The sequence below is a fragment of the Mycteria americana genome, chromosome 26 (genome assembly GCF_035582795.1).
Source record: "Mycteria americana isolate JAX WOST 10 ecotype Jacksonville Zoo and Gardens chromosome 26, USCA_MyAme_1.0, whole genome shotgun sequence".
Lineage (NCBI taxonomy): Eukaryota > Metazoa > Chordata > Aves > Ciconiiformes > Ciconiidae > Mycteria > Mycteria americana.
This window is the reverse complement of record NC_134390.1, coordinates 623,890-641,261: the sequence shown is the minus strand read 5'-3', so window position 1 is coordinate 641,261 and position 17,372 is coordinate 623,890. Positions and strand designations below refer to the sequence as shown.

The following is a 17,372-nucleotide window of genomic DNA, read 5'->3' as shown; positions in this document are numbered from 1 at the left end:
CTGGCGGCGCGGCGGTCTCGGGGGTGGCAGCCCATGGAGAGGGGCGGCCTGGGGGGCCGTGTCACCCTATAGGGTGTCCCCCTATGGGGGGGTGTCCCCCTATGGGGGGGTGTCACCCTGTGGGAGTGTGTCACCCTATAGTGGGTGTCCCCCTATGGGGGGGTGTCACCCTATAGTGGGTGCCACCCTATGGGGGGGACACTGTGGGGTACAGAGTGTCACCCTATGGGGGGGTGTCCCCCTATGGGAGGGTGTCACCCTATAGTGGGTGTCCCCCTATGGGGGGGGTGTCACCCTATGGGAGTGTGTCACCCTATAGTGGGTGTACCCCTATGGGGGGGTGTCACCCTATGGGAGTGTGTCACCCTATAGTGGGTGTCACCCTATGGGGGGGGACGCTGTGGGGCACTGTCACCCTACAGAGTGTCACCCTATGGGGAGGGGATCACCCTATGGGAGTGTGTCACCCTATAGTGGGTGTCACCCTATGGGGGGGATGTCACCCTATGGGAGTGTGTCACCCTATAGTGGGTGTCACCCTATGGGGGGGGTGTCACCCTATGGGAGTGTGTCACCCTATAGTGGGTGTTACCCTATTGGGGGGGGTGTCACCCTATGGGAGTGTGTCACCCTATAGTGGGTGTCACCCTATGGGGGGGGTGTCACCCTATGGGAGTGTGTCACCCTATAGTGGGTGTTACCCTATGGGGGGGGGTGTCACCCTATGGGGGGGTGTCACCCTATAGTGGGTGTCACCCTATGGGGGGGTGTCACCCTATGGGAGTGTGTCACCCTATAGTGGGTGTCACCCTATGGGGGGGGTGTCACCCTATGGGGGGGTGTCACCCTATAGTGGGTGTTACGCTATGGGGGGGGTGTCACCCTATGGGAGTGTGTCACCCTATAGTGGGTGTCACCCTATGGGGGGGTGTCACCCTATGGGAGTGTGTCACCCTATAGTGGGTGTCACCCTATGGGGGGGGTGTCACCCTATGGGAGTGTGTCACCCTATAGTGGGTGTTACCCTATGGGGGGGGTGTCACCCTATGGGGGGGTGTCACCCTATAGTGGGTGTCACCCTATGGGGGGGTGTCCCCCTATGGGAGTGTGTCACCCTATAGTGGGTGTTACCCTATGGGGGGGGGTGTCACCCTATGGGGGGGTGTCACCCTATAGTGGGTGTCACCCTATGGGGGGGTGTCACCCTATGGGAGTGTGTCACCCTATAGTGGGTGTCACCCTATGGGGGGGGTGTCACCCTATGGGGGGGTGTCACCCTATAGTGGGTGTCACCCTATGGGGGGGTGTCCCCCTATGGGAGTGTGTCACCCTATAGTGGGTGTTACCCTATGGGGGGGGGTGTCACCCTATGGGAGTGTGTCACCCTATAGTGGGTGTCACCCTATGGGGGGGGTGTCACCCTATGGGAGTGTGTCACCCTATAGTGGGTGTCACCCTATGGGGGGGGTGTCACCCTATGGGAGTGTGTCACCCTATAGTGGGTGTTACCCTATGGGGGGGGGTGTCACCCTATGGGAGTGTGTCACCCTATAGTGGGTGTCACCCTATGGGGGGGTGTCACCCTATGGGAGTGTGTCACCCTATAGTGGGTGTCACCCTATGGGGGGGGTGTCACCCTATGGGAGTGTGTCACCCTATAGTGGGTGTTACCCTATGGGGGGGGTGTCACCCTATGGGAGTGTGTCACCCTATAGTGGGTGTTACCCTATGGGGGGGGTGTCAGCCTATGGGGGGGTGTCACCCTATAGTGGGTGTTACCCTATGGGGAGGGGATCACCCTATGGGAGTGTGTCACCCTATAGTGGGTGTCCCCCTATGGGGGGAGTGTCACCCTATGGGGGGGTGTCACCCTATAGTGGGTGTCCCCCTATGGGGGGGGTGTCACCCTATGGGGGGGTGTCACCCTATAGTGGGTGTCCCCCTATGGGGGGGGGTGTCACCCTATGGGGGGGTGTCACCCTATAGTGGGTGTCCCCCTATGGGGGGGGACGCTGTGGGGCACTGTCACCCCCTGTCACTGTCACGGTCCCCTTATAGCCGATCCCTACAGCCAAACCCAGTACAGCCGGTCCCGTTACAGCTGATCCCTACAGCCGGTCCCGTTACAGCCGATTTCGTTACAACTGGTGCCTGTGGGCACTCCTGTTACAGGCGATCCCGTTACAGCCGATCCCGTTACAGCCGATCCCATTACAGCCGGTCCCTACAGCTGATCCCATTACAGCCGATCCTGTTACAGCCGATGCTGTTACAGCCATTCTGTACAGCCGATCCCGTTACAGCCGATCCCGTTACAGGCAATCCCATTACAGCCAGTCCCTACAGCCGATCCCGTTACAGCCGATCCCTACAGCTGATCCCATTACAGCCGATCCCGTTACAGCCGATCACATTACAGCCGATCCCTACAGCCAATCCCACTACAGCCAATCCCGTTACAGCCAATCCCTACAGCCGATCCCATTACAGCTGATCCCTACAGCTGATCCCGTTACAGCCGATCCCATTACAGCCGATCCCTACAGCCGATCCCGTTACAGCTGATCCCGTTACAGCCGATCCCTACAGCCGATCCCTACAGCCGATCCCATTACAGGCTATCCCGTTACAGCCGATCCCGTTACAGCCGAACCCTACAGCCGATCCCATTACAGCCAATCCCGTTACAGCCGATCCCTACAGCCGATCCCGTTACAGCCGATCCCATTACAGCCAAGCCCATTACAGCCAATCCCTACAGCCGATCCCACTACAGCCGATCCCGTTACAGCCGATCCCATTACAGCCGATCCCACTACAGCCGATCCCACTACAGCCGCTCCTGTTACAGCCGCTCCTGTTACAGCCGCTCCCGTTACAGCCGCTCGGGTGACAGCCGCGGGGCGGGCGATGGTGGCCGTCCCCGAGCTCTCCCCCGAGGCCGCCCGGCTCCTCGTCTCAGCCGCGCTCTCCCTCGCCGCCGTCCTCCTCTTCCTCACCTTCCTCCCCCCCGCCCCGAGGCGGGGGCACCCCCCAGGTCAGTGCCTGCTGGCACCAGCAGGGAGGGCAGACTGGAACCAGTAAGGAGGGCAGACTGGAACCAGCGGGGAACACAGACTGGCACCAGCAAGGAGGGCAGACTGGAACCAGCGGGGAACACAGACTGGCACCAGCAAGGAGGGCAGACTGGAACCAGCGGGGAACACAGACTGGCACCAGTAAGGAGGGCAGACTGGAACCAGTAGAGAGGACAAACTGGTACCAGCAAGGAATACAGACTGGCACCAGTAAGGAGGGCAGACAGCACCAGTAGGGAGGACAAACTGGTACCAGTAGAGAGGACAAACTGGTACCAGTAAGGAGAGCAGACAGCACCAGTAAGGAGGGCAGACTGGAACCAGTAGGGAGGACAAACTGGTACCAGTAAGGAGGGCAGACAGCACCAGTAGGGAGGGCAGACTGGTACCAGTAGAGAGAACAAACTGGTACCAGCAAGGAATACAGACTGGCACCAGTAAGGAGGGCAGACAGCACCAGTAAGGAGGACAAACTGGTACCAGTAAGGAGGGCAGACAGCACCAGTAGGGAGGACAAACTGGTACCAGTAGGGAGGGCAGACAGCACCAGTAGGGAAGACAAACTGGTACCAGTAAGGAGGGCAGACAACACCAGTAGGGAGGACAAACTGGTACCAGCAAGGAATAGAGACTAGCACCAGTAAGGAGGGCAGACAGCACCAGTAGGGAGGGCAGACTGGTACCAGTAGAGAGGACAAACGGGTACCAGTAAGGAGGGCAGACAGCACCAGTAGGGAGGACAAACTGGTACCAGTAGGGAGGGCAGACAGCACCAGTAGGGAGGACGAACTGGTACCAGTAAGGAGGGCAGACAACACCAGTAGGGAGGACAAACTGGTACCAGCAAGGAATAGAGACTAGCACCAGTAAGGAGGGCAGACAGCACCAGTAGGGAGGGCAGACTGGTACCAGTAGAGAGGACAAACTGGTACCAGTAAGGAGAGCAGACAGCACCAGTAGGGAGGACAAACTGGTACCAGCAAGGAATAGAGACTAGCACCAGTAAGGAGGGCAGACAGCACCAGTAGGGAGGACAGACTGGTACCAGTAGAGAGGACAAACTGGTACCAGTAAGGAGAGCAGACAGCACCAGTAGGGAGGACAGACTGGTACCAGTAGAGAGGACAAACTGGTACCAGTAAGGAGAGCAGACAGCACCAGTAGGGAGGACAAACTGGTACCAGTACGGCGGGCAGACAGCACCAGTAGGGATGACAAACTGGTACCAGTAGAGAGGACAAACTGGTACCAGTACGGCGGGCAGACAGCACCAGTAGGGAGGACAGACTGGTACCAGTAGAGAGGACAGACTGGTACCAGTAAGGAGAGCAGACAGCACCAGTAGGGAGGGCAGACTGGAACCAGTAGGGAGGGCAGACCAGTCCCCGCAGGACCGTGCCCCCCTGCCCCCCCGTGCCGGGGAGGGGACACCCCCCCAGCGGGGCCGTCCCTCCCTCCGGGGCCCCATGTAGGGGCCGGCGGGGCGGCGGGTGCCAGTCGGCGGGTGCCAGTCCGCGGGTGCCGGCGGGACGGGGGGCACCTCACCGCCCTTCCCACCCTTTTTTGCCCAATTTTCCTCTTTTTCCAGCCAAGAAGATGGCGCAGACGCCGCTGGGACACGGCCACGCCGAGAGCCTGGGCGCTGGCAAAGCCATCGCCGTCCTCACCTCCGGGGGGGACGCCCAGGGTAAGGGACACCCCGGTGACGCCGAAAGCCAGCGGTTGCCTGGGGGTCGAGCTCCATTTTGGGGAGAAACGAGGTGAAAACGGGACTTTGGCGGCCAGATTCCTGCGGCCGGTTGAGCGGTTTTCTCCAGGTCGCGGTTTTGGGGGTGACCTTGGGGGGACGGTGGGGTGAGGAAGCCGCGGCGCAGAGTTACGGGGAGTTTCGGGGTGCGGGGGGGGGGGGGATCTGGGTGTACGTACCCCATGCCAAAATTTGGGGGGGCTTACGGGAACGGCGGCAGCGCTCCGGCACGAAGCCAACGCCGGAGAAGCGTTGGGGTTGCCCAAAACCGCAGGGATTCAGCCCGAATCTTGTCCTCCCCCCGGGTGGCCCCAGGAATGGGGGGGTACCCCAGTTGAAAGGCGGGGGGGGACCGGGGGGGGGGGGCTCATCCAGCCGGCGGGGGTCTCCGCTCCGCTCCCCCCCGCCACCGCGCTTGTCACCCGGTGTCACGCGGCGGGGACGCGCCACCGCTAAATGTCACCGGGGCAAAAATAACCCGGGCAGCTGCGGGGCCGGATCTGCGCCGGGGAGGGAGTTGGGGGGGGGGGGGGGCGCCGAGCCCGGCGCTGTGCAAGGCGGGGGGAAACGATGGCTTTTGGGGGTCCCTGGGGGGGGGTCTCGGGGTGACACCATCCTCCTCCCCCAGGCATGAACGCGGCCGTCCGTGCCGTGGTGCGGGTGGGCATCTACACCGGCGCCAAGGTCTACTTCGTGCATGAGGTCGGTGCTGACCCCCCCCCCCCCAAAAAAATAAATAAATTGTGGGGGGGGGGGGGTTGTTTCAACGTCAGGTTGTGTCCCCCCCACTTTCAGGGCTACCAGGGGCTGGTGGACGGTGGGGACAACATCAAGGAGGCCACGTGGGAGAGCGTCTCCATGATGCTGCAGTTGGTGAGCGGTGGCTGAGCCCGGCCAGCTCGGTGCACCGATGGCGGGGGGGGGGGGATACGGTGTAACCCTACGCCGCGGTGCCGGGGTCAAGCCTGAAAATAACCCGAAACCGGAGCCGGGATGGCGGGGAGGAGGGACGGACAGACGGACACGGGGGCGCTGGGGGTGACGCAGCGTCCACGTGGGGGTCCCGCAGGGGGGCACGGTCATCGGTAGCGCCCGGTGCCAGGATTTTCGGACGCGGGAGGGACGCCTGAAAGCCGCCCGTAACCTGGTGAAACGCGGCATCACCAACCTCTGCGTCATCGGCGGTGACGGCAGCCTCACCGGCGCCGACACCTTCCGGGCCGAGTGGAGCAGCCTCTTGGCCGAGCTGGTGAAAGTGGGTACGTGTGTGTGTGTGTGTGTGTCCCCCACGGGACCCCCCCAAATTTCATCTGCAGGGTGAAAAGGGGGTTTTGTACCAAAATCAGGGGGAGTCTGCACCAAAATCAGGGGGTCATACACAAAAAGGTGGGGGTTTTTCCCCACGCCGGAGGTTTGTGCCGGTGTTTGGCCCCGTGGGGATGTTTTGGGGGGGACACAGAGGGAAAAGGGGGTGTCCCACCCTGCGGCAGGGGGGATCACGGCGGAGGAGGCGAAGAAGTCGAGTCACCTGAACATCGTCGGCATGGTGGGCTCCATCGACAACGACTTCTGCGGCACCGACATGACCATCGGCACCGACTCGGCGCTGCACCGTATCATGGAGATCGTGGACGCCATCACCACCACGGCCCAGAGGTGACGGGGACCCCCCCGTGTCCCCCGCGCCGGGGGGGGACCCAGCTGTCCAGGCCCCACTCAGGCTTGTCGTGGGGTGAAACTCGTGTCTCCCGCAGCCACCAGCGGACCTTCGTGCTGGAAGTGATGGGTCGCCACTGCGGGTACGTCCCCACGCTGCCACCCGCGTCCGGCTCCCGATAAAGAAAACGGGGAAAAAACCCTAAACAGCCTCTTTTTTACCCAATTCCAGCTACCTGGCGCTCATCACCGCCCTGGCCTGCGGCGCCGACTGGGTCTTCATCCCCGAGTCCCCTCCCGAGGACGACTGGGAAGACCACTTGTGCCGGCGGCTGACGGAGGTAGGACGGGCTCCAGCGGGCGCCTCGTCCCCATCCCCGTCCCTATCGTCACCCCCCATCTCCCCCCCTCAGACCCGCCTGGGCGGCTCGAGGCTGAACATCATCATCGTGGCCGAGGGCGCTATCGACAAGCACGGCAAGGCCATCACCTCCGACGACATCAAAACCGTGAGCGGGGAGGGGAACCCCCTTTTTTTTTTTCTTTCTTTTTTTTTTTTTTTTTTTCCCCCCAGCCCTTTCCCGGCCCCGCTGCGGGGCCGGATCCAGGCGCATCCCTGTCTTGCAGCTGGTGGTGAAGCGTTTGGGATACGACACCCGGGTCACCATCCTGGGCCACGTCCAGCGCGGCGGGACGCCCTCCGCCTTCGACCGCATCCTGGTAGGCAGCTGCCTCTCACCCCGGCCCCGGCGGAGAAGGGGTCCCTGGGGCGGGGGGCAGGGGGGGGGGTAACGTCCCCGTCCCTGTCCCCGCAGGGCAGCCGGATGGGTGTTGAAGCCGTCATGGCTCTGCTGGAGGGGACCCCCGACACCCCCGCCTGCGTCGTCAGCCTCTCGGGCAACCAAGCCGTGCGCCTGCCCCTCATGGAGTGCGTCCAGGTGGTGAGTGGGGGGGGGGGGACGGGGCCCCCAGGAGCACGCCCTGGGCTCCCCGCGGACGGGGGCGACGCAAAGCCAGCCGGCGCGATGCGAAGCTGCGCGGCGCGATGCAAACGCATCCAATTTAAAGCAAACCCAGCCGGTGCGATGCAAACCCATCCAGCGTGATGCAAAGTCCCGCGGTGTGATGCAAGCCCGGCCGGGCGCGATGCAAACCCACGCGGCGCGATGCAAGCCCAGCCGGTGCATTGCAAACACATCCAATGCGGCGCAAACCCGGCAAGCGCGGTGCAAACACATCCAGGGCGATGCAAACCCAGCCAGGTGCGGTGCAAACCCATGCGGCGCTGTGCAAACCTGGCCGGCGCAGTTGCAAACCAGGCGGGTGCAACGCAAAACCACGCGGTGCGATGCAAACTCATCCGATGCAACGTAAACCCGGCAAGCGCGGTGCAAACACATCCAGCGCGATGTAAACCCGGCCGGCGCGGTGCAAACCCAGCGGCTGTGATGCAAACTCAGCCGGCACGGTGCAAACCCAGCGGCTGCAATGCAAACTCTGCCGGTGCGGTGCAAACCCAGTGGGTGCGATGCAAAACCATGCGGTGCAATGCAAACTCATCCGATGCAATGTAAACCTGGCCGGTGCGGTGCAAACCCAGCGGCTGTGGTGCAAACCCGGCGGCTGCAATGCAAACCCGGCGGCTGCAATGCAAACCCGGCGGCTGCAATGCAAACCCATACGGCGCGATGCAAGCCCAGCTGGTGCAGTGCACGCATCCAATGCGGTGCAAACCCAGCGGCTGCGATGCAAACCCGGCGGCTGCGATGCAAACCCGGCCGGCGCGGTGCAAACCCGGTGGGTGCGGTGCAAACCCATACGGCGCGATGCAAGCCCAGCCGGTGCAGTGCAAACGCATCCAATGCGGTGCAAACCCAGCGGCTGCGATGCAAACCCAGCCGGCGCGGTGCAAACCCGGCGGCTGCGATGCAAACCCAGCTGGTGCGGTGCAAACCCGGCGGCTGCGATGCAAACCCGGCGGCTGCGATGCAAACCCAGCCGGCGCGATGCAAGCCCAGCCGGTGCATTGCAAACACATCCAATGCGGTGCAAACCCGGCGGCTGCGATGCAAACCCAGCCGGCATGGTGCAAACCCGGTGGGTGCGATGCAAACCCATACGGCGCGATGCAAGCCCAGCCGCTGCATTGCAAACACATCCAATGCGGTGCAAACCCAGCCGGCGCGGTGCAAACCCGGCGGCTGCGATGCAAACCCGGCGGCTGCGATGCAAACCCAGCCAGCGCGGTGCAAACCCGGCGGCTGCGATGCAAACCCATACGGCGCGATGCAAGCCCAGCCGGTGCATTGCAAACGCATCCAATGCGGTGCAAACCCAGCGGCTGCGATGCAAACCCAGCCGGCGCGGTGCAAACCCAGTGGCTGCGATGCAAACCCATATGGCGCGATGCAAGCCCAGCCGCTGCATTGCAAACACATCCAATGCGGTGCAAACCCAGCCAGCGCGGTGCAAACCCGGCGGCTGCAATGCAAACCCGGTGGGTGCGGTGCAAACCCATACGGCGCGATGCAAGCCCAGCCGGTGCAGTGCAAACGCATCCAATGCGGTGCAAACCCAGTGGCTGCGATGCAAACCCAGCCGGCGCGGTGCAAACCCGGTGGCTGCGATGCAAACCCATACGGCGCGATGCAAGCCCAGCCGCTGCATTGCAAACACATCCAATGCGGTGCAAACCCAGCCGGCGCGGTGCAAACCCGGCGGCTGCGATGCGAAGCCACGCAGGTGCGATGCAAACCCAGCCGGCGCGGTGCAAACCCCCCCCCCCCATCTTTGCTCCCCGCAGACCAAAGACGTGACGACGGCCATGAACGAGGGGCGCTTCGACGAAGCCCTCAAGCTGCGGGGCCGGTGAGCGTCCGCACCCCGTCCTCGGCGGGGACCCGGGGCTCCGGCCACCCCCGGGGCTCCCACACCCGCCTTCCCCCCCTTTGCAGGAGTTTCCAAAACAACTGGAACGTGTACAAGCTGCTGGCACACATCCGCCCCCCCTCCACCAAGGTACGGAAGCGGGGAGGGGGTGACGGGGGGGACCCCCCGAACCCCACAACCCCCCCAACGTTGGCTCCTTCCTCCCCGCAGAGCGGCCACACGCTGGCCGTGCTCAACGTGGGCGCCCCGGCCGCCGGCATGAACGCGGCCGTCAGGTCGACCGTGCGGATCGGCCTCATCCACGGGCACCGGATGCTGGCGGTGCACGACGGCTTTGAAGGGCTCGCCTACGGGAAGGTGCGATCCCCGGGGAAAAGGGGGGGTGCACGGGGTGGGGTACGGCCCCAAAAAGCGGCAGCCACAGCCCCATAGGGAAGGGGGATCCCCTGGGATGGGGATGCTCGAGCCCCTTCCTCGCCCCAGCCCCGCTGTCGTTCATCCCGCTCTCATCCCGGGGAGCACCGGGTTACCCCGATATCCATCCGATATGGTCAAGGCGAGGCTGGTGCACCCCAAAATCCTTCTTCCATTCCCCCCCCAGGTGGAAGAGATCAGCTGGGAGAGGGTCGGCGGCTGGACGGGGCTGGGAGGATCCAAACTGGGGACGAAGAGGTAACGCTCCTCCCGGGGGAATCCTGGGGGGGGGGTCCCCAGGTGAAGCCCCCCACCCAGGCGGGCTCAGCCAGGGCGGTTTCACCCTCCCAGGACCTTGCCCAAGAAATACTTCGAGGAAATCAGCGCCAACATCAGCAACTTCGGCATCCACGGGCTGATCATCATCGGTGGCTTCGAGGTGAGCGGGGAAGCGGTGGCGGCGGGGGGTTGGCAGCTGCCGGCACCGCGCCCGCGCCGACACCGCGCCCGCGCCGACACCCTCTGCCTCGCTGCCCGCAGGCTTTCACGGGCAGCCTGGAGCTGATGGAGGGGAGGGCCAAGTACGAGGAGCTCTGCATCCCGCTCTGCATCATCCCCGCCACCGTCTCCAACAACGTCCCCGGCTCCGACTTCAGCATCGGCGCCGACACCGCGCTCAACACCATCACCACGGTGCGGCCCCGCGCCCCCCGGCCCCCTCCCCATTTAACAACAGCAACACCCGTTAACCTAAATCTCTTTTTTCCACCCCAATTCTTCCACCTCCGCAGACCTGTGACCGCATCAAGCAGTCGGCGGCCGGCACCAAGCGCCGCGTCTTCATCATCGAGACCATGGGTGGCTTCTGCGGCTACTTGGCCACCATGGCGGGGCTGGCGGGCGGCGCTGATGCCGCCTACATCTACGAGGAGCACTTCAACATCCGCGACCTGCAGGTTGGGGACCCCCCACGCGCTCCGTGTTCCCCCGCTCCGGGCACGGCCGCAGTCCTGGGGTGGTGGGGGGCCGCGTTTATTCCTGCTTCCGAGCCTCCCCAACGCCCGTTTCATGCTCCGCATAGGTCAACGTGGAGCATTTAACTGAGAAGATGAAGACGACGGTGAAGAGGGGGCTGGTGCTCAGGTACGTCCCCGGGATGGGATGGGATGGGATGGGATGGGATGGGATGGGATGGGGCGGCTGAGACCTGCTGCGCTCGTGCCATCCCCCACGAGCCCATCTCCCTCGCCTGGCGCAGGAACGAGCGATGCAACGAGAACTACACCACCGACTTCATCTACAACCTCTACTCGGAGGAAGGGAAGGGCATCTTCGACTGCCGGAAAAACGTGCTGGGGCACATGCAGCAGGTACGGACCCCCCCGGGCAGCGGGAACACAGCCCCCCAGGGAAGGGGCTGTGGGTTGGGAGACCCTCGCCCGGGGCTTTACCCTCGCCTCCATTCACCCGGCGGCTTTTCCGGCGCAGGGCGGCACCCCGACCCCCTTCGACAGGAACTTCGGCACCAAAATGGGTGCCAAGGCAGTGGCCTGGATCACCGGGAAGATCAAGGAGTGCTCCCGGCACGGTGGGTGCCACACCAGGGGGGTTTCTCTGCCTTGTTTCCAAAGCCCCCTACCCTTCCCCACAGCTGCAGGGGGGGGGGGCATCGCTGAAAGCAACCGCCCGGCTCTTTCCCAACACGCACGCGTGCTCCGATATTTCAATGCGAAGGCCTCAGGGCTCCCCTGCGGATTTTGGGGGGTGCTCAGGGGTACTCTCCCCTCCCAAGAGGGTCCAAAACGCTGAGCCTGCTCCCCGCCTCCCCTCGCAGGTCGGATCTTCGCCAACACGGCCGACTCGGCTTGTCTGCTGGGCATGCGCAAGCGCAGCCTCGTCTTCCAGCCCATCACCGAGCTCAAGGAGCAGACGGACTTCGAGTAGGTGTCCCCCTTTTCCCCCCCCCCCCACCCCCGAGACCATGCCCCAGCCCCAGGAAGGATAAACACAGGCGGGCAACGCAGCCTTGTTTCTATCCGGGACCATCGCGCCGCCCTCTCTCTCTCTCACCCAGACACCGCATCCCCAAGGAGCAGTGGTGGCTGAAGCTTCGCCCCATCCTAAAAATCCTGGCCAAGTACAACATCGAGCTGGACACCTCGGAGAAAGCCCACCTGGAGCACATCACGCACAAGAGGATCTCGCTCGAGTCCAACATCTAAGAGGCGACCGCTGGCACGGCTTCCCCCGCCCCTGGAGCGTGTCCCCGTGTCGCTCCGGGGAACCTCCGAAACAAGCGCTCCCCGTTGTAGCTCGCACCGTCGGGAAGCCAGGCAGCACCTCCACACCCCGAGGGCACCCGCTGCCTCAGCAAAAAAAGCGGTTTTCCTGAAGCAGAGGGTTTCCTCGAGGTAAATTTGGGGTTGGTTTAGGTATTTCGTGGGCTTTTTAAACAGAAAAGCGGTTCCCCAAGCGTTGCAGCGGGATGTTGCGATGAGCTAAGAGCAAGCGATCCGGGTAGAGTCCCTAGGGCACCGCTTTAGTGTTAAAAATTCAGAATTAAGATGCTTCAATAAACTCGTCACTCACTCATGGCGGCAAACACAAATCGTGCTCCAACCCTCTGGCGCTGGGGAAGGCGAACACGGCTCCCACAGCCCCGCATACACCCCTGGTCCCGGCAGCTCCATTTCCCAGCACAACAGGGAGGAATAAAATATATATAACCTGATTTTTCTCCCCCAAGTTTCTCCCATAAAACATTTATCAAAGTTTACCCGCCTGATTTCAGCTTCAAGAGCACAGGCCAGCTCTCCCGGGACCCCTGGGTGAGAAGCGCGCACGTGGGGGGTGATGCAGCTCGGTGCATCGGCAAGATCCCAAAAAAAACCCAGACAAGGGCGGAAGCGCGGGTGCGAAGGGTGGGGTGGGAGCAGCGAGGGGGATCGGGGAGGGCAGGCTGCGGCGGGAGCTAAAACCCACGCAGAACTCATCAGCGTGAGGGTTTAACAAGGCGTCACCACCGACAGGGTGACGTTACGGTCCTCGGAGGTGTGACGGGGACTGTACGTGGTGCCGAAAACAAGCACAGGAACGAAACCACCAGCAGCAGCACCCCCAAACCCCACCCTGACGCACCCTCCCCGTTCAGGGAGGACCCCAAAAGAGTGGGGCCAACCCCCCGCGCTCCCTTGCTGACCGCGGCCGCGAGCGTGCGACACACACACCTTCCAGCACGCGGCGAGCCGTTTATTTCCACGAACACGTGACTGCGTGTGCGGGGACGTCGCTGCTGCCGGGAGCAAGCCGCGCAAAACAGAGAGCAGGTGCTGCCCGGGGTGGGGGGTCCTGCCCGGTGCCCCGCTGCCAGCACGTCCTCACGCCTCCTCCTAAAATCTGTATATACACACACATAAATAAAATCAACACCAAAACGGTGAGTTAACGGTGCAAAACCAAAGCTAAGGAAGAGCTTGGGTGGGTTATTGCGTGGCAGACGGGAGGAAAACCTCTGCTCCAGGGCATGGAGCATCCCACGCTCTGAGCAGAGCTACTCTGGAGAGGGAGGGAAACGTTTCCCCCGCTCGCAGGACTTACAGCCCCATGAAGTGCTGGGTTTTGAGGTGCTCCCACCCTCTTCCCCTCTACAGTGCTGACACATCTTAAAAATTAGAGGTATGAGGGGAAAAAAAAAACTACTTCCATGTGTTGAAGGGCCGCCTCGTGTCTGCCCGACGCACAGAGAGCCGCGGGCACACAAGCTCTGCCCCGTCTGCGGGGTGTCGTGCTGGGGCGGCCGTGGCTGCGTGCGGGTCTTAGCGCTGCGCAAAGGTGCCGGCCCGCACCATTACACGATGTACAGGCTCGCTACGCGCGCTTACGGTGGGCTTTTCCACCGGACATCCAGCTGACACGTCCCACAGGAATTCTCCGGGTCCGACAACACCTTCTCTTGATTTCCTGCCTCAGGTCCTTCAAAGAAGAAGGGTTTCCCCGTTCTCCCCACACCTAGAAAGCCTTCCTTCCCCCAAGGTCTGCCCCAACGCAAAAAAAAGGGGAAAAAAACCAGGTTAATCCAACAGCTGGGATATAATTTGCCATTAAAAGGGGGATCGTTCATCTCACAAGGCCGAAATCAAGGGGAGAGCACGTGGAAGGAGCTGCCGAGCAGGCGTCGTGCGCAGAGAAGACAACACGGAGCCGTCTGCGAGCGGCACCAGTGGATCCCTGCTGCCCTGCGCCGGCTCAGGCAGAAGAGCAGAGCAGGATGAAAACCAGGACAGCGACCGGGAAAGGGAATCTGGCACCCACAAGTCCCAAACCAAGCGGTCAACCTCATTCCCGGTGTTGCCGTGAGGAAGCGGTGACGAAGGGAGCCGAACGCCGGCGTGGAAGAGCCCTGGCGCTTTGTCTTTCGCTTAGCTAAGGAGCAACACGTACTCCTTCAGGCAGGTGGGCAAGGGCAGCTGCTTCACCGCCTCCGGCAGGAACCGCACGCCCAGGCTGCGGCGCACGGCGTAACGTGACAGCGTCTGTAGGGTACCGGGGGCCGAGCAGAGCAGGGTGAGCTTTTCACAGAGCTGCTGATCCCTGGTCACCTCCCAGGGCATGCTGCCGTTTTTTCTCAGCTCAAAATGTCCGATAGCTCGATGGAGAAGATCGAAGCAGGAATCCTCGCGCTCCGTACCCAATCCCCGAACCAGCAACGCCACCAAACGCGAGATGGGGGTTTGGCCTTTCAAATTAACCACCCGGACCTCCGCCCCGAAGTCGAGCAGGATGCTGACGCTCTCCAGGTTACCCTTCATGGCTGCCCAGCTGAGCGGCGTGTCGTTGTTGTAATCGCGGGCATTCACCAAGGCGCCGTTCTCCAGCAGCGACCGCACGCACTCGGCGTTGTTCTTGAAGGCGGCCCAGTGGAGCGGGGTGTCCTTGTTGCCGTCCAGCGCGTTGGGGTTGGCCCCGTACTCCAGGAGGATTTCCACACAGGTTTCGTCCTTTTCCGCCGCGTAGTGAAGGGCTGTTCGGTTGTAGCCATCCAGGGCGTTGACCTGCAGGAGAAGGGGAGGGAGGAGAAAGGATTTGGGGGTCACTGAGGTACCCCAGCTCCTGCCAGCGTCAGGGGAAGCTCCAGCGGCGCTGCACAAAACCATTCCCGCGTCCCAAATTTAGGGGACAGGAAAACGAGGGAGGGAACGGGGGGTGCGATCTGCCAGAAGCAAGTGCCAAAAATCAGGCAATATATAGGTTTCAGTTCTTCCTTCAGGCTTCCACCGCAAAACTACCCTCCCTCCCCGGACGAGCGGGTACCCCCGAGATCTCGGGCACAAACGCTTCACTCCCTACTGGGACGATAAACCTTCACCTGGGTCCGTTTTGCCCTAAGAAGAGGCACAAAACCGGCACTACTTAAACCATCAGCTCAAATCTCAGCTGTTTATCAGCTCCGGCTGCCGCCTCCCAACTTCCCGGCCCCTTTTCAAAGGGACCTTTGCATTTTTAAGGTGTTTTTATTCTTTAAAAAGCCTTTACCTCCGCTCCCTTCTGCAGCAGCAGCTCGACGCAGTCGGCGTCAGCCACCATACAGGCGCAGTGCAGCGGTTTCAGGGTGCCGTGCATGCAGTTCACGTCTGCACCCTGCGAGAAGACAGGAAACCACAGCCGGGATTAGTAAACCCACCCGTTCTTGGCCCTTTTCCACCCCCAAGCCAGCAGCTGATGCGCCTTGATTTGCATCGTTAGAAAAGGTTTATTAATAGATATCCGGCATAACGCTCCCACGCAAGCCCTGGGGTTTGTTTTCAGGCCGGGCACCGCGGTTGCACAAAGCTCCCCGCCGGGCAGAAGCACTCAGCAGTCTGCATCCCTGCTCCCGGCCTTGAGTTTAATTAATTCATCGTCACTAAACGATGCCTGAAGAAACCTGGGTGCCGCAGGGGTCTGGCGTAACCCGCGCAGAAGTTCGCCGTCCGCGCACCGGCTCTGTGCTCCGGCAGGATCACGAGGAACGGCTGGTGCGAGGCCGATCGCGGGCACAGCGCGGCGGGGTTGGAAAGGCAAGTGGGGCGCTCTGCCTCCGGTAAATAAACCGGCAGCCGTTCAAAAGCTGCCGGTGCTGCCCTGGGAGCATCCCTTGGCGGGAGGCAGCCCCGGGCTGAACCCGGGGGCTCGCGGGCTTTGAGAGGGCGTCTCCGAGGAGGTTTAAGACGCTCGGCACAGCCCTCGCCACCCGAAATAGCTCAGCAGCTGCCCGGATCAGTCAGGCTTAGCCAGGGCTCTCCGCTGCCCCGAAGAGTGACCCGGGCTGAGGCGAAGCTCCCGGACCCGCCCTGCGCGGGGCCAAGGGCGGGCCCAGCCGCAAGAACCTCACCCCGACGGGCGTTCAAGCCGCGGGGAGCGATGCCCACAGCCCAGCCCGGCCCTCCAGCCGCGAAACGGGGGGGGCAACCCTCCCGCAGCGCCGGGGCACCCCGTTGGCTCGCTGAAGGGGTGTCCCACCTCCCCCCCCCCAAACCCTCCGTTTCATTCAGGAGCGCTTCGCAGCGCCCCAGGGCCGGGCCGGGCCGGGCCGGGCGGGTCCCCGGGGGCGGCTCACCCTGCCGATGAGATCCTCCACGTTGTCCCGCGGGAAGGAGCGGATGGCGGCGATGGTGCGGATGAGCCGCTCCGACAGCGAGTACTTGCTCTGGATGCTCTGCATGATGTACCACATAGTGCGGGCCGGCCGGCCGCCGCCTCCGCATGCCCCGGGCGGCTCCGCCGAGCCCCCGGCGCCAGGCCCTGACGGGCCCCCCCGCTGCGGCGGGGCTGGGCGGGGGCGGGAAGAGCTGCTCGGGCCGCGGGGAGGAGCGGGGGGGTCCCGGGGGGTCCGGGGGGATCCGGGGGGGTCCCGGGGGTCCGCGCGGTCCCAGCGCGGCCGCTCCAGGCCCAGCGGGAGGCGGAAACCGCCGCTACCCGGAAGTGACGAGTCTGCGCAGCGGCGCATGCGCTGGGATAGGCCACGCCCCCTCCCCGCCCACCTCCCCGCCAATCCGGTTCCTGGGGGTCCCTCGAGGCTCCGCCTCCTCCCGGCTCTTCCGTCCCCGCCTTCGGAGGTCCCGCCCCCTCTCTTCTCTCTCCTCCAATCGCCAGACGCTCCCGCCCGCAAGCCCCGCCTCCCACCCGGCTCTCCACCAATCCGCGCTCTCCCTGCGCACCGGCTGGGTTCCGGTGGCCCCGACTGGGAGCGCTGGGGGGACCCTGGGGACCTCGGCTCCGGCGTCGCCATGGCAACGGGGCCTGGCGCACCCTCCCGAGCGCCCCGGGCCCAGGCCCGCAGGTGCCAGCGCAGGGGGACAGCCGTGCGGTGACACCGGGGTGTCCCTCCACCGGGTGACACCGCGCTGTCACAGTGCTGGGTGAGACTGGGGTGTCGCTGGGAGGGTGACATCGGGGTGTCCCTGCACTGGGTGACACTGGGCTGTCCCTACACCAGGGTGACACTGGGCTGTCCCTGTGCTGGGTGACACTAGGGTGTCACTGGGAGGGTGACATCGAGGTGTCTCTACACTGGGTGACACCAGGGTGTCACCATGCTGGGTGACACTGGG

The 17,372-nt window shown here is 63.3% G+C and overlaps 2 protein-coding genes across 2 annotated transcripts; one reads left to right on the top strand and one right to left on the bottom strand.

The window, feature by feature from the left end:
• Positions 1 to 4,673: 4,673 nt before the first annotated feature.
• Positions 4,674 to 12,391, top strand: PFKM (phosphofructokinase, muscle). The gene is made up of 22 exons (XM_075525577.1): positions 4,674 to 4,764; positions 5,453 to 5,526; positions 5,620 to 5,697; positions 5,894 to 6,083; positions 6,315 to 6,480; positions 6,579 to 6,623; positions 6,713 to 6,821; positions 6,894 to 6,989; positions 7,108 to 7,200; positions 7,296 to 7,421; positions 9,284 to 9,348; positions 9,435 to 9,498; positions 9,580 to 9,726; positions 9,971 to 10,041; positions 10,135 to 10,222; positions 10,324 to 10,476; positions 10,575 to 10,739; positions 10,865 to 10,926; positions 11,042 to 11,153; positions 11,272 to 11,371; positions 11,618 to 11,723; positions 11,858 to 12,391. Exons 1-22 carry the CDS (start codon positions 4,674 to 4,676, stop codon positions 12,003 to 12,005), a joined length of 2,349 nt encoding a protein of 782 aa, XP_075381692.1. The 3' UTR covers positions 12,006 to 12,391.
• A 1,462-nt stretch (positions 12,392 to 13,853) lies between these two features.
• Positions 13,854 to 16,651, bottom strand: ASB8 (ankyrin repeat and SOCS box containing 8). The gene is made up of 3 exons (XM_075525590.1): positions 16,379 to 16,651; positions 15,316 to 15,420; positions 13,854 to 14,834 (listed from the first exon to the last, which is right to left on the bottom strand). The coding sequence occupies exons 1-3, from the start codon at positions 16,493 to 16,495 to the stop codon at positions 14,202 to 14,204; spliced, it is 855 nt and encodes a 284-aa protein (XP_075381705.1). The 5' UTR covers positions 16,496 to 16,651; the 3' UTR covers positions 13,854 to 14,201.
• Positions 16,652 to 17,372: the final 721 nt, after the last annotated feature.

Coding starts and splice junctions, on each gene's coding strand:
- PFKM (XM_075525577.1), top strand. CDS start 4,674: ATGGCGCAGACGCCGCTGGGACACGGCCACGCCGAGAGCCTGGGCGCT. Junction 6,084..6,314: donor GGCCGAGCTGGTGAAAGTGG/GTACGTGTGTGT, acceptor ACCCTGCGGCAG/GGGGGATCACGGCGGAGGAG. Junction 10,477..10,574: donor CGCTCAACACCATCACCACG/GTGCGGCCCCGC, acceptor CCACCTCCGCAG/ACCTGTGACCGCATCAAGCA.
- ASB8 (XM_075525590.1), bottom strand. CDS start 16,495: ATGTGGTACATCATGCAGAGCATCCAGAGCAAGTACTCGCTGTCGGAG. Junction 15,421..16,378: donor TGGAGGATCTCATCGGCAGG/GTGAGCCGCCCC, acceptor GTCTTCTCGCAG/GGTGCAGACGTGAACTGCAT. Junction 14,835..15,315: donor TGCTGCAGAAGGGAGCGGAG/GTAAAGGCTTTT, acceptor CTTCTCCTGCAG/GTCAACGCCCTGGATGGCTA.